Source organism: Schistosoma haematobium, chromosome 1 (genome assembly GCF_000699445.3).
Source record: "Schistosoma haematobium chromosome 1, whole genome shotgun sequence".
Lineage (NCBI taxonomy): Eukaryota > Metazoa > Platyhelminthes > Trematoda > Strigeidida > Schistosomatidae > Schistosoma > Schistosoma haematobium.
In genome coordinates, this window is record NC_067196.1 from 60,869,086 (window position 1) to 60,885,865 (window position 16,780).

At 31.4% G+C, this 16,780-nt stretch overlaps 1 protein-coding gene across 2 annotated transcripts in view; it reads left to right on the top strand.

The window, feature by feature from the left end:
- Positions 1–16,780, top strand: part of NPR2_1 (Nitrogen permease regulator 2) — a gene marked incomplete at its 5' end in the record, with an annotated part of 101,774 nt that overhangs the window by 62,098 nt on the left and 22,896 nt on the right. The window contains 5 exons of one of the 2 annotated variants that reach the window (XM_012939537.3): positions 2,203–2,935; positions 4,018–4,065; positions 12,498–12,686; positions 14,085–14,261; positions 16,541–16,706. In XM_012939537.3, coding sequence (XP_012794991.2) covers positions 2,203–2,935; positions 4,018–4,065; positions 12,498–12,686; positions 14,085–14,261; positions 16,541–16,706 — 1,313 coding nt within the window. Of the gene's footprint in view, positions 1–2,202; positions 8,961–12,497; positions 12,687–14,084; positions 14,262–16,540; positions 16,707–16,780 lie in introns of those variants that run through there. The other variant, XM_051209253.1, reaches the window with a different exon arrangement.

The window sequence follows — 16,780 nt, forward strand, 5'->3', positions numbered from 1 at the left end:
TTTTACCTAAATTTGGAGTTTGCAAGAAACAAACCGATATTTAAACATAGTTGCATCAGATGGTCACTGTTATCTGTTCTCTGAACCACTACACCATTAAACCTTGAGCACTTTTTGGTTTGATTCAGACTGCCTACTTTAGCATTAAGATCGTTTCTTACGATTACCACATCTGAGGTTTTCGGTTTTGAAATGAAGGCAGAAAGTTTTATGTAAAGCTCATCTCTTATTCTATCTGAACTTCAATTAGTGAAGTTGAGGAGAAAGCGACGTTTGTACCTATCTTTCCGAGTTCTTATTGTCCTATTTAGTCTGGTAGGGCACAAGTGTCTGTCTACTGGAACCCAATGTAGGAAGGCATGTTCAGCTTTTGAATTTAATCTGATACCTAAACTAATGAGACCTCAAGAAATTAACAGTCAAGACCTCAGATACATGAAAGGTAGGTCGTGCAAGTTCTCCATATTGACTATATAAGGTCAAGTGAATTAGCTCACTTTGATCCTGTATACATGTTTTTGAGGTTCAGCATGAATCAATGGCACAGGGTTTTAGAGTTCTAGCAAAAGAAGCTGGTTGTCAGATTTTACATATGGTTCAAACATTGAAAGCTCCAATATATAGTTTAGAACAACATTTCGGGCAGTTTGACGTTTTCCAACTGACTAATTCAATAGGATTCACCATCCAACTGTTTTTTAAGCTACCTTTTTTATTTTCAATCACCATATAACCATGATATATGAATAGAAAATTATCTTACTATTTCTGTTCGCTCGACCATCTGTTTGTATAGTAGGAATATAAACTAAACTACATCATCGATCAACTGACAATCGTCTAACAAATTAAATAAAAGAAAGAACAAAGACAACTCATATAGATAGTTATTTTGATTGTAAACGTTGGTATTTTATATTTTTCTTTCATTTTTATTGTCATCATCAATCATCATCATAGGTTACGTCGTTTTTTTATTATTAGATACTACTGAATTGCATTTTATTTTGGTTGTATCGGTGTCTGTTGTTTTTTCGCACCCATCACATTGTTTTGAAAAATAAAACATAATTACCGTTTTGTAACTCTTTTGTTCCCTATCTTTCTCTTTTGATTCTATCTGCCTATTAATATTTACTTTATCCTAGTGTTTAATTATATTAGTTTACACAGATAAAACATTATTCAAACTTACATTATGGAGCACTGAATTAAACACTAACGTATTATCCTCTGAGCTCCTGAGTTTTGATAGCCACCAGTTTGTGTAATAAGTACCACCTCATTTTAAATTGTAGAAGTTCGCTTTATTCTTTTGTTGATATTTTGACTAGATGAGATTCAAGTCCATTCAACTGAATAGTCCCAAATAGGATGAAACGCTCGTCCTGCATTCCACTGCAATCTCCAACTCATGTATTCTATAAAAATTGTTACAATGCATCTATATCGCGGCAATCTAAACAGAATACAAATATCCTAAATGAGAATTGTCAAAATTTAGTCAAGAATATTGAAAACAGTATAATTCAAATTATTTGCAAATAAAACTAGATCCTGTTTGCCACTTTTTATTCTTGTTTTTCTTTCTAGACAAAATGATGCTATGGTCCATCTTAGACGGCTTCCATTTATTATCTCCATGTTCATTTAGTGTCTACTAGATCCATATTTATCTAATATGTGTTCTCATAAAAAAAGTTGTTAGAGTTGACAAATTAAATGTTAACTAAGTAAATATTTATTTATGTTATAACCGTCGAATGAAACGGGTTTGACAAAATCTCACTTCTGTTAAAAACCTTAACAATTTGTCACTTAAAGCATATCCTAGGAAAAGCAATCTGATATGCAATCCATAAATGATCAATTATTTCTTAGGTACATGCATTCTTTGTCTTCTTTCAAATTCTAAATTCCTCGTCCATTCTTTTCATTATTTCAATAATTTGCATTCCCTTCTCAAGTCGTATCTTCAATGCCTAATCTTCCTATTATCACTCATACTGTTACTTCCTCTACTATTTTGGGATTCGATCTTACAATTTCATCCCTCTGCACTAATAGGATGTGGCAACTTAAACCGATGTACATACGTACTAGGTTCTACGTTGTGACTGACTTACTGATTGAGAACCACATATGGTTCAAAATGAGAATGAGTGACTCGGTCCTGCTATAATTTTCTTTTTCATTTTGTAGCCGTGCTAAATTCCAGGCGGAACTACGTGCTATGAATTGGATTATCCCATGGGATGCGTTGCTAGTGACAGAAAAACATTTACGACGTTATCGACGTGAGAGTGATATTCGTTCACCTAACCAATCATCTGATCCGTTGAGAAAAATATCATCGGAAACATGTACCGCTGCAGCAAGTAAATCTTTACTCATTGGTAGTGATCCAACAAACAATGAAAATCCAACACAATATTCAAATACAGTTGAATTCTGTACAACAGTCGATGAAATTTCTCCAGAGAAACCAAATCGTAAAATTTCATTTAGTAATCTTATTTTATCTGCTATTAATTCTTCCGGGAGTAACTCTAGTGGAACTGGTACAAATTTACCCACTGATAAAAAGCGTCGAAAAACATCAACTTCTGGAAGATTTTTAGCTCGTTTCGCTGGTGATTCGATAATATTACCACCGACAGTATTTGAAGAGTCTTGTTCACAAACTACATCACCATCTAATTATGTTGGCTATACGCATTTACAAGGAGTTAATGCAAATAAACGTCAACATCGTTTATCTAGACGGAGTAAGACAAATGATGAAAATCAAGTGATTGATATTAATAGTCCAACAAACGGACAAAATAGTAAAGGAATGCCAGAATGGACTTACTTTAAACACCCGTCTTTTGATTATACGTTTACTAATAAACAAAATAAATATCGAAAGAAACATGATAGTGTTGGGATGGATGTAAGTTCTATTATTATTGTTATTAATGTAAGGTATAAACTGTTCCTTTCTGTAATATTTTTCCCACAACTTCGCGTTGAGATGTTTAAAAATAGAATGTAGACAAGATACTTGAGATTTAATGTATATCAACTGATATACAATAAACTTGAAACTTGTTGAAACTTATTATTGGAAAAACGTCGATAAAGGAGAAATATAATGGAAAAGTATAAATCATAACTAAATACTTGAGGATTAATGGTGGTGGTAAGATAAATGTAACTTTTGTATTGTTACTATTGGTTTGGAATTGTCTGTTGGCATACAATTTCCGAACGATTATTTATGAACTACCATTGACTTTATTTAAAGCTATATACTTACATAATTAGCTTTCTGTAGTGCTACAATTTAAAAACTTTTCTACCTTACATTCTATTTATCTAATATTTCATGGAGTAGTTGGTTCTTAGATGTGAACAATATATCGTCGGATTATGTCAACCAATCGACTTTGTATACATATCCTTCGGTTAATCTCTTTTCATTGAGATTCTATGTCTAACTTGAGAATTTTTAATGTTTAATGTTTCTGTTAAGCTAAAGTGATAATCTGAAAACACCAATTACCATATTATTTAATAGATTCTTATATTGTCTACATTTATCGGATAATTTTTGCGACCGATAAGTGTGTTCTGTCCTTGATATCCTTGGTGTAAAAGTAGATGTTTTGTTCACGGATCTACAATTTATGTAATTTGATGAACAGTGACGCAATTATACTTTTTATTATGGAGATTCCCTAGGTAATCAGTTCTTCAAAACCTACTATAACATCTATTTGATGAAAAGATTGGTGCATTATTGATTAGTCAGAATAACTTATTTAGTTGTGTTTGTGACAAAAACTAACTTTTTTCTGCTCGAAATGAGCTAGTTTATTTATTTATTAGTGTTTTTTTGTTTTAATTTATTACCATTCTTCATATAGAGGAATGTTCAGGATTGTGCATTCTTCACTCATTCATTCATTACATTATTCGTTTTATTTTCTGTTTCTTTTTCTCTCTTCTTTGTGTTTGTTTTCCTCAATCTAGTCTGATTATAATCCGTTAATGGAATTCGATTTTTTCAAAAAGAAAAAGGTGAGGTAGAGTGTTATTTTCCTTATTAAAAATTAGTAAGAGATTATACTTAAAATATTTTTTTGGGTTTGTATTAATATTGTGTTTTTACTAGTAACAAGACACCTAATTGAATAAGACTAAACTTGTAAGTCATGTCATTCATAACTTTTTAGTGTGTGACATAACCAGAACTTGTCATACACACATTCTCTTCCGAGTCATCATCTCGAAAAATTTGATGAGTACGATTGAAATTTGTAATGATGATAAAGAGTTTTTTGATCGATTTATAGATTGCCCTCTTATTATGGCTCTTGTGTTTGCTTTGCACAAACTATTTGGTTCCTGAAATTCTCTACACGTTGAATCTTAAATAATTTTTTCTTTAAATGGTAGCAATCCGACCGAAGTATTTTCTTCAAAGTTATCTATAATGACTATACATAGTTGGGAAGTGATAGCAATTAACAGAGTAAGTGCCAAAAAAGAAAACAGTCTTTACTTCCTTACTTAGTTATGGTTGTTACTCCCAATAGAGCATAGGCCGCCGACCATCATTCTCCAACCCACTCTATCCTGAGCCTTTCTTTCTAGTTCTATCCAATTGTTGTTCATTTTTCTCATGTCTATCTCCATTTCCCGGCGTAATGTGTTCTTTGGTCTTCCTCTTTTCTTTTGGCCTTGAGGATTCCAAGTGAGGGCTTGCCTTGTGACGCACTTGGGCGTTCTCCTTAATATGTGTCCTATCCACTTCCAGCGCATCTTCCTAATTTCTTCCTCTGCTGGGATCTGATTTATTCTCTCCCATAGTATGTTGTTGCTGATAGTATCTGGTCAACGGGTCCGAAGTATTTTGCGTAGACAACTGTTAATAAACACTTGTATCTTCTGGATGGTGACTTTCGTAGTTCTCCAGGTTTCTGCCCCATACAGTAGAACTGTCTTGACATTTGTATTGAAAATCCTGACTTTGGTGTTGGTTGACAGTTGCTTTGAGTTCCAGATGTTCTTCAATTGTAGATATGCTGCTCTTGCTTTATCGATCCGCGCCTTCACATCTGCAACAGATCCACCGTGCTCATCAACGATGCTGCTCAGATATGTAAAGCTTCTTACATCTTCCAAATCATCTCCGTCAATTGTGATTTGATTGTTGCGTGTTGTGTTGTATCGGAGAATCTTGCTTTTCCATTTGTGCATGTTGAGACCTACTGCTGCTGAGGCTGCTGCTACACTGGTCGTCTTCTCTTGCATTTGTTGTTGCATATGCGATAGGAGGGTCAGATCATCTGCGAAGTCTAGATCTTCCAGCTGCATCCTAACTGTCCACTGTACCTCATTGCATTTCTCAACGATTGACTGCAGCTTATCGTTGAATTGATCTCCAAAGTTTTCATCGTAATCGTTGGTAGGCGCATAGCATTGGATGATGTTCATTGTAATACCCTCTCTCTTTCTTTTGAAGAAGGCTTTAATGATCCTGGGTTCGTGAGATTCCCATTCTATAAGTGCTTTTTGTGCTTGTTTGGATGGCATCAGTGCAACTCCGTGTGTATGTGGAGCATTTTCTTCGTGTTCGGAGTGTAACAGCAGCTCTCCTGGAGCTAGTCTTTTTGTACAACCTGCGTCCAGTGTGTTTCATTGATTCCAAGCACCTCCAGGTTGTATCTCTTCATTTCTGCAGCAATTTGGAATACTCTCCCGGTCTCCCACATTGTACGAGCATTCCATGTACTTAAATAGATGGTTGCTCTGGTTAATAGAAGGGGCATCAGCCTCGTGAATCGCGAAGGAACTCGGCTTTCATCATGAGACATCATAACTCTTCTAAATGCAGACCTTCTAACACCTAGGGCAGAGTTTAAATGGTTTCCAGCGAGTTAGTTTTCTACTGGATGGGGTCACTAACCCCCATGCTCAACCCTCTTCCTTTATTCGAGCTTGGGATCGGCAGTATCCCTAGAGGAGCTCCAGGTGGAGTTGAAACAGTCTTTGCTTTGATTTAAATGAATGGTGTAGATCCTTTGAACTCATGCTTCTTTTAAAAATATTTTACTACTAACTAATATGTTATAGATTATTTCTCTTTATAAATTTTAAATCAGGAAGTAACATCGTTTGGCATAATATAATAGGTTATGGCTAACAGCCTACTTGATAAGTACGTACAAACTCATTGATCCATTAAGTTTAATTACACTCTGTGATTTGTTTTATTGAGGCCTTTTTTCAGTATGGGGATTTGTGAAAAACATGTCAGTGCGTAAACATTTTAATAATATACTTATATGCACAACATTCTATTGTGTTTGTTTATTCTTCTACTATTAAATGCATTTTTTAACTCGAAAGTCTCCACAACACTTTACTAACAATTATCAATTCTCACTAGGGACTAGCTTAAGAGAAAATTTCGGCATTTCTAGTGAGAGGCCGTGACCATTTGAGCTAATCCGTGTCGGTCCTAAGGCATTTACCCACCCAAGACAATAGAAGACGGTCGCGCAACGTGGTGTATTGATTGAAGTCAGACATTAGCACCGTTGGATGCTGGCTTAGTGGTCTAGAGGAGTGGGTGCGTGCAGCTGGAGAGTTCTCGTGCTAGGAAGAAACGGCTGTTCAATAGTTATTTAACTTATGTCGTTTCACGACTACAATGAAAAGCATTTTTTGCCAATGTGATAAAAATGCAATTTCGTTAGTCTGAGCAAAAGATCAATGACCATTATTTTAAGTGGTAATCCTCTTTATTTGTAAACAATTTCAGATTTTTTTATTTAAAAAACATATTCCTAACCATCTCCTAGCACGCTCAATTTTATCACCAACTAAATAAATAATGTCTATCAAAAAGCTTTCTTGTTAGAATATGTATGACAACAACGATTATTAATATTTTTAGGCAACACACTGAAATGTTTCTTTGCGCTGACGAAAAATATTTCACAACAATGTATTACTCCTGATTAGTGAATAATTGGTCAATTACATGACTCTACCATCATTCTGATTGAATTCAATTAATTCGGTGCATCAAATGTTTTAGTATTTGGAAAGGGATAAAGGTTTAATAGTTGGAAAATTTATTCTATGATTGTTCATGTCTATACTTATTCATCTGGCGTTGTTTATGTAATTAATAATAACATATAAGTATATTCAAGTCACTGAGAAAAACAGTATATTATGATTGTTATAAGAATTCCTGAATCATAGCAGATCATTATTTTTTGTAGCCAAATAATTATGTTCTTGATTGTTGTGGATGCGGAGGAATAGACCAATAATTATCATGCTAAGTCCAATGGTGTCCTTGGACTTTAAATGGACATTTCCTATTGGTCGACATCTGTTCACTTGTTGAATATTGTACAAAATGTTGTTTTCTATTTTATGGTACGATGTGGTATGCTTGATTGGTATATAAACAAAGTATGTTTGAAATATAATGATTCATAACTCAGAGGCTGTGACTTGTGTTCTTGACTCAACTGGCTAGGACAGACAACGAAGCAGGGCCAATCGGGGCACTAGGTCGTCCACTACGTGTTTACGTGTCCACTGTAATCGGTCGATATAAACGCTGCTTATCAAAACCTGCAGTCACACCCGTTACAACATTGATAATAACTTTTAAGTCAAAATAAGAAATTCAACATATGACACTCAGTTGATATTTGGCCTAGCTACTATGTCCAGATAGCCACTCACTTACGTAATGGGTATAAATTTTGATTTTGTTTGTAATTGTGTTTGTTTATCTATTTGTTGATATATCTAATTGAATTTCGGTCAGTCTTAGTTTATATATGTGCTTGCATCCAGTTCAAATCGCCTCGATATATCCATTACATCACTATAAATAAATGAAATATGGCTAGCAGTGGAATCCATATTCTGTCATTTTCAATTATTTATTGTTTGTTTCTATAAAGGACAAGTTTATATGTGTTTATAAGAGAATGCTAAGTTTCTTGTTTTAAAAATAGAAGTGTTCAGTTTACTTATTCTCGACGATGCGGATATGCTTATCTCCTTCCATCTTTATTCCACTTCTAAATACAAATATGCTAAATACCATTGACTTCCTCTCGCCTCCCCCTATGAGATAAAAGTGAAGTTGTTTCCTTTTTTGCTTGCTTTTATCACAGTGGAGTCTTAAAAACTCTATCATTCTAACTTCAAAAATGTTCACTCTTAATCATATTTAACAATTTTGTCTTCTAGGATTTTTTTTCAGCACTTTTAAGAAATGAATGTTTATAGTGTCTTACTCTTGGTACTGTTTGTAACGAATAAAACCCGTCAGTTATAGCATATAATTACTTTCAAAAAACTTATGTTCTTTCCAAGTGTTTTTTATCAATGATAAATTTTTGATCTCCTCTGCAGCATCATGAGGCACTTAGTTCGAACCCTAACTCTTTGTTTCTTGTTGAGTTCATCGTCGAAATCGATGTTACTAATGTAATAAAAATAGTTGAATACAATGAAGCCGTACCTGAATGATTTGGACTATTAATGTGTATTTTGTTCTTCCTCTCAAGCATAACTAGGGTTTTTAGCCTCGTAGTTGTTTATCTTTTCTCTTTGTAGTTGTTTCATCCAAGCTGTTTTCTAGGTATATATTTTTTTATTTTCTCACTGCGCTAGTGAAGTCTGTGACTAAAAATTTATTGTACATACCTAAAACATAGAACTATTCACTAATTTAATAACTCTTTACTATCATTTATTGATATCATTCCCCGTACTGTACATTAATTTGTCGGTGTTAAAAAACAGAATACATACAATATATATACATATAAATACAAATTATTGTATTTTACGTATTGATATTCAGCAACTTTGTCTATCTACTTTTCTTCTTATTCTGCATGGATCATTTTTACTGTTTTACTAAGTTATCCAGTACATTTATTACAGATAATGATGATGAAATGACAATTTGGACAAAGTATATATATATATATATATATATATATATATATATATATATATATACAGACGTGAGAAAGAGGGAGGAAGAGAAAACATTAGAGAATATGAGTAACATTAAATAAAACGAAGAAAGGAGAAGTATATATGTATATATTCTTTTTTCCTGTATAGCAAAAACAACTCTCGTATGGAGTTTTTTCCCTGTCTTACTTCATTGCCACACTTTGAATGTGTGTAATAAAGTACTGAAGAAATTAATTCCCATTTATTTGTTGATTATTAGAGTTGAAAGTAGTTATCATGATTGGTAAAGAGAATTACGTAAGAAAAGCGGATACTATGTTTTTATTAACCGACATTCACTTGAGTGAGAAAGGGATTAGACAAATAAAATACTTCTAATTGTGTACGTATGTACATATTTGTATATTCTGTAATATATTCAATAATATTTTATGAATGAAAATTAAACTATAAAATATTTTGATTTGTAAAGTATAAACTACTTGTTTTATTTTATCTAAAACTTATTAATCTGATCATTTCATTTACATTTTATACATAGTCTGTTGCTGTTCACCTTATGACTCGGATTTATCTCTAAGCTTCTTCTATTGAGTTGTATTAAGCATCTTTTATTCGGTGAATCATCAAATTTAACTGTCCTAAGTTTTTCACAGAGAAATTATAGGGTCTCAGAAGATGAGAGCATTTTTTTTATTGAGGGATCATATGGATACATATGGGAGTTACATGTTCGAAATTTTAAAATATTTTATATGAATATTTTAACACGTATCATTAATTCATAGAATTAATGTTGACTTGTATTACTTTTTCAATTTGCCAATAAATAGATAAATAAATAAATTCAGTCAATTTTACATTTATATAGCCTTTGTTCACTTTTTTGTCAACTGATAGCTCCAGTTTGTCTATCCGATTTCATAAAATAAGTAACTAAATTAATCATTTATTTACTCTGTGGTAATATGATGTTTTGGTATCATTGAGACAGTTACTTAATTATGAATAACACATGATATGAATAATGTAGATTTATTTCCACTCACAGATTACATAGCACATAAGATAGTGTGCAATACGATAGAAGTCGTTATATACAATGGTTAGTCATTGTGTAAAGCTTTAATCAGGTAGTTTTCAACCGTTGGGTTACAATTTTCTATTTGGACAGCTCAACTTATGATCATTAGCTATTGGATAGCAAATGTAATGTTCTTGGTTATATGGAGGTAATAAAGAATATGTGTACCGTTCATAGCCCACCACAAATATTGAACTAAAGTGAACCATATTCATCTGTTGATAACTGGAGTGCACCGTTAATTTAATTAAAAGTATATACTATCTATGGATCATTATAATTAATAGTAGTGTAGTTATGGTTACAACTAATACACAAGTTCACTTTTTTTTTAAAAATATATCATGTATTGGTGCATTGAATTATCTAACTTTTTTAGTTACGGTTTACTTTAATACTTTAAATATTCACCTTTAATTTATACATTCTCTATTAGTTTAATCATGAATATAAGTAATTTTACTTTGAATGTTGTTTTATCATAACAAATTGATTCATTAATTTTAAACAAATAAGATGAATATCAATCAGAACTTACTATTTACTGTAAAATTCAATAATGCACCATGTAAATCTCTTCATAAGTTTCAATAATAAAATCACATATATAAATGCAATAAATTAAAATGCAAACTTTCATTTCATTCATAATCATAACGTTATTCTTCTCTGTTGTTATACACTTGAAGATTTACTGTTCAACAAAAAGAAAGAATACTATCACTTTATTATCATTCAAGTTTTATACAATTTAAAAAGTCACCTACTTTGAAACATACTTTGACATTAAGAAACTACAATTTGAAAGTTATCAATACTAATTAAATCATAAGAAATATCAACATAGTTACACATTAATATATAATGAGAAATAAAAGGATTCAGTTGTAGAATCTTATTGATTGACTTTTCATTTTTAAATAGTTTGTCTCTAATTTTATTGGTTTACAGAAACCTTTATATCAAGTGTAAGCAGTGTTTGAAAATTATGAATTCAAAAATGAACAGAACAAATTTTTAGTTCAGTTGGATGATTTTGGTGGACTTTTGTTCTCTGAGCTGAATAGTTTGCTCGTGGAGCTTTCATCATTATTCTGAACGACATCATCAGTACAAACTTTTATCTAACAATGAAAACTTCACGACCAAATCATCTAGTTCAGAGAATAAAACTCCATCATGACTTCACACTAATATAAATATACATAATTTACTATAGTAAAATAACATAAATCGATTAGTAATAGTAGTGGTAGTGTAGTGAACAAGAACAACAGTGGGGACAATCGAATGTATTTAACACAAAATTACAGGACTTTTTAATGAAATCTAACAATCATAAAGTAAATGCTTAATTTGCAAAATGTCCACCAATTGTCTCAAAATGACTCAGACTACATTGTTCTTGCATATTCATACAAATTGCATCCTGTTTCCATTCTTTACTGTTCGATCCTCTTGTCTCTCTGCTTCCAGACCTGTCCACGACTAACATCATATACTACTTATGTCAATATAAGTAGCACACACCACACTTTTCCCCCCTTTAAAGCAGTCGTTCTTGCTGTGGTTCATGCTCGCCGTTCCACATTCTTCGTCTCTGCAGTCTGTGCTACTCTCTCCGTCAGAACGTCGAGTCTGCGGCGCGCTGACCTCCATAAATTCACAAATGACTATGAGGATTACATAAAATAATTAGCTAATTAATTGAAAGAGGAATGATAAAGTAATTATAATAATTAGAATAATTATTTATAAAAACGGAAAATATACAGTTCAACAGTTGATAAATTGCATAATATGTAATAAGAGAGTTAACTAAATATTTTGGTAAAATGATGTTAGATAGTTACATAGTAATGAAGAAATAAATGTTAAAATTCTGGAAGAACACAAAATTAAAGGAAAGAAATTGAGGAAAACTTGGAGAAAATAAGGTGAATCAAAGTTCTGTTATAACCCATTATTATGTTGCTGATATCACTGGTTAGACAACGGAATTAAATTAACTTTTCTTGGGTTACAAAAATTTGGTTTCTGAATATGGATTTCGATAGCTTCAGGAGAATAAAAAAATGAATCCATAAACCTTGTGGTAAACGTATAGCAATATGATGAATAACGTTAACGGCTTTATGCAAGTCAATCTGATTTCTTTTATCAGCCAAGTGAGCTAAGATGGAACACTTAATCACCTTCAACATTACTACTTGATTAGTATAGTTTTATTATCGTTAATCGTTTGTACTGTAGTGTATAGCCATTATGATAAATTAACTGAAAAGAAATACTTCACTCTATTCATCCTTTTTACTATCTAAATAAGATTTATGAATTGGCTTTTTTATTCATTCATTTATTTGTATTCTTATCTCGAATATTATTATCATTATTATAGCATTCACAAGATTCTCAGTCAAGTTTAGGCTCATTAGATACAATCTCTGGCATACAATTAGATAAATTAGCAAATTCACAGATGTTTGCACGTACAGCATTCTACATGAAAAGTATTGTTGCTCTGAAACCTCTACGTAGACAAACACGAATCGAACCATCCAAAGCACTGTCGATTGAAGTTAAAAAAGTAAGTTCTTAATAGTCGTATTATTATTATGGTCACTGGTGATTTTTTTAAAAGGTAATTCAGTCCAATTCTACAACTACACTCGCTTTGTGCAACTTGATAGAGCTCTGTGCATTATTAAAAGTGTTACTTGAAGTGTAGAATGCGATAAGTCGCTTTGAAATGTGTTACTTCTTTTCCAAAGTTAATTCTCATCTTGTAAATAACAAATTGAATAAAATGAAATTCTTTTAAAAACTTTTGGCTCTTTTTTCTTATAAAGCCTGTTCAGTAATTGGATTTTCGTTCACATCTATCGACAATTAAGAGATAATTTACTGTATACCTCATGTCTAATGATTGAACCAGTATTAAATGTATAAAATGCTGTTTATATAGTTCATTGAAAATGTAATTAATTGGTTTAAAAAGAAATTTGTAACTATATTGTTAGTCAATCAATCATTGTATAAAGTATTGTCAATATCGTTAGACTAGAATCTGAACCATCTGTCCACACTGACTATCGTTGTTAATCTAAAGAGACACTAAGTCAATAATGTGACTGTGTTTATGAAATTGTTTACAATAACCTATCTTCATTTATCCCAGATATTGCCTGAGATATTTTTCGCTTATCTAATGATGACGATGTCATTCAATCGTTACATGGATTGCATCTAATAACTTAAGTTTAATTTCATATCATGTTGATTTAGAGAAAGAAACTTAATGGTCCACTTAAATTATTATTTTTATTGATTGAACGAAGATATTTCTTTCATATAAAAAGTAAACAAAAAATGGTATAATAGAAATAAAAACAAATTTTTACATCAGATTCACACAACTAGATAATATCAGTTTGTTCAATAAATTTATGATAAAACACTGTATATCAAAGCTGTATAACATATAATGTCATTCTATATGGTTAGTTGGAAGCCATCTACTTCCATACAAAGAATTCGCTTCTGTTTTTACATTCACTTTATTCTATGCAATTGATGGATTATTTAGTAGCAATAATCAATGTCATATTTGACTTGTCGTTCAGTACTAACCGAATTCTATTTATCAAATTGTCCAGTGGGCTCTATTCTGAGTGAGATGTTATGTGGTTAGAGGTGCTAAGTTAGACAAGGGGTTCCTATCGACCACCTAACACATTGTTCTATTTCGTCTTGGAGAGGGGAAAATTACTAACCTCTAATGGAATTTCTCCAAAATTGACTAGTAGTTTGTTCTGTTAACCTAAAATTCGATTAATTGTTGTCTGTAATTGTTTGACCGTTGTTGTCATGTTCATTTGGTTTGTTTTCTACTCAGATTCGAAATTTTATTGAATCATTTCAACTTCATAAGTAATTAACTACTTAGTTATACTTGGTTTTCTTTAAACTTCTCATATAAATTCAGGTTAAAGATTTGAATTGTGATCATATTTGTCGATTAATTGGTGTATGCTTAGAAGTGCCACATCAGTGTATTGTTTATGAATACTGTCCAAAAGGAAGTTTGCAAGATGTTTTGGAAAATGAACAAATCAAATTAGATTGGATGTTTAAATTTTCTTTGATGCAAGATATTTGTCGAGTAAGTATCATACAATTGTTATAAATAATTAGTAAATAAATAGAATAACACGAGTAGTTGATAGTTGTTCATATCTATCAGTGTCAATTGTAACACAGTAGATTACAGTAATTTAAATAGAAAGTTATATGTATTTCACTGAAGGATTTTTAAACAGAACTAGTCAAACAGTATGAGAACTATTGACAAATTGAACAATTCATATCTACTATTGACCGACAAATGAATGATTGAATGCTTTACAGATGAAAGTTAATTATTTTCATCAGTATGAAATTATCAACTGATTTGATAGTTTCATATGAAAAACAATCTATTTTTTGACTGGTTTTAATTTGTTAGTTACCATCCCAAGTGTGTTTTATTATTTCAACTAGAATAGAAACACAACTATCGAAGGAATTTTATTGGCAAATCATTTCCCCAGGTATTGAATCTTTTCTCTTGGTTTTTTCCTATAGTAAGGTAATACAGAAAATGTAAATTAGCTGGAATAAGACGATAAACTAAGTGACAAAGTTTTTAGCATAAATAATCTTCTATAATGAATTATGTTATTACAGAAATTTAAGATACAATTATCCCATCAAATCTTATTATAATTCTCATAGATTTAAGCGTAATTCATGTGCTCGAATTTTTATAATGAATTCGACTTTTTAAACTTCAGTTATTACCTTATATCATATAATCTATACCCGGTCTTTTCTACTATCAATAAGTGTTACCACTCGGGCATCTCACTATGCTATTGCTATGGTGAATTAACTTGAACCGATGTACGTATGTACCAGATCCTACGTTATGTATAAATTAATGATCTGTTGTATGTGATGCATTGACTCACCAGTTAAAATTCCGTTTTCAACCAATTGTTTGCAAATTCTAACTCCACTTTAACCAGCTGTTTATGTATTATCATGTGATCGACTTTAAAGGATACATGCAAAAATGGTAACTCTTTATCGAATACTAGATTCTTTATACCTAGTTATTAAATTACATCTTAATCAAGCTTAAAATTTAAAACTTACTAAATATAAACGATTCATTCTTGTACTATTTCAGAATAGTACAGGTCTTCCATGAATTGCATTTCCATTCATCAAATAATTCTGCTTATGTTGTAAACTTTTTTCTCAAATAAAAAGTTGAGTGAAAATAGACACAACAAACTTATAAAAGTAGAATTTTGGCGCCTAATTAAAACAGATTCATATAAATAGTAGTGAATTTAATTTATTTGTTAGTCTCCTTTTCCCTTTCTCTCCACATATGTATATATGCATTGAAGACTAATTGTTTGTTATGATTTGAGGCATTGCTCTCTTTTATCCTACTCTAATTTTAATTTGTTTACATACTGTCTAGTTTTGTTAAATAAAAAAGGGGAAAGTTGGTTTAGTCAAACTTTTTCCTAGTCAAACTAGGGCTTTAATCATGTTTAGTTTTTTGCCTCTCATCAATATTTTTGATTACATTTTTTCTTTATTGCTAAAAATGAAATTAAAATTAAAGTGTGTAATTAAATAAATTAGTACATATTGATGTTTCCCTCTTTTTCGTTCCAAGAAAAATAATATAGACGGAGTAACAGTTCCTGACCGGTTAATTATTTCAAGCTAAGTGGATATACTACTTAAGTTCAACTGATCGGAGTAATATAAGTTACTAGGTTAAAATTTCTCTAAAGAATTCATTAAATTTAACCTAGCAGAAGACTATTATCAAACTGTCCCTTGTACAGAATGAATGAATCGTTGCTAAATGGTTTTAAATTATTCAACTTTGCAGCATTAACTAGTGTCGTACTACTTACTCTTTACCTCTGGTTTGGCTCATCTGACTTAAAATGATTAGTTCTGAGATAGACGATGTTTTAATTATGACACTATAAAATGATAGCTAATACGTAGTAGGCTTCGTTTTGTGTTTGTTATTTGGATTCACATCGACCATAGATTATGTGAGCAAATTCAATTCAGTCGGTTTCAGTATATCAATAGAACATCGTTTACACACCAGAGTGATAACAATAGTAGTTGTAACATTGTAGTATAAACTTGAATCTCAGTTTTAATCAGTCTATCTAACAGCCTTCTTCACCAAAAAACAGGTAATTGCTTAATTGGATTACAGTCAGTAGTCTGTATAGTAAATGTTTTCTTGCCAGTTCATCGTAGTATAATCCAATATTCATTTGTGTTAATAAATATTTAATATACATATGCAAAATGTACAATTTTCTCTTTATCTATTTTTTGATCCTCACATTCAAGGGTGTTATGTACTTACATCAAATATTTGGTCCACATGGTAATTTGAAAAGTTCCAATTGTTTGGTGGATTCACGTTTTGTATTAAAAATCACTGATTTCGGTCTACCACATATACGTGGTCCACCGCCATTAGAATCAGAAGTTGGCAGTTTTATATTTCATCGAAGTAAGCCTATTATTGTACTTTGCAGGAGTTTTAGTATTTTTTTGTTTCCTGGCATAATTTACTTTAAAAATATG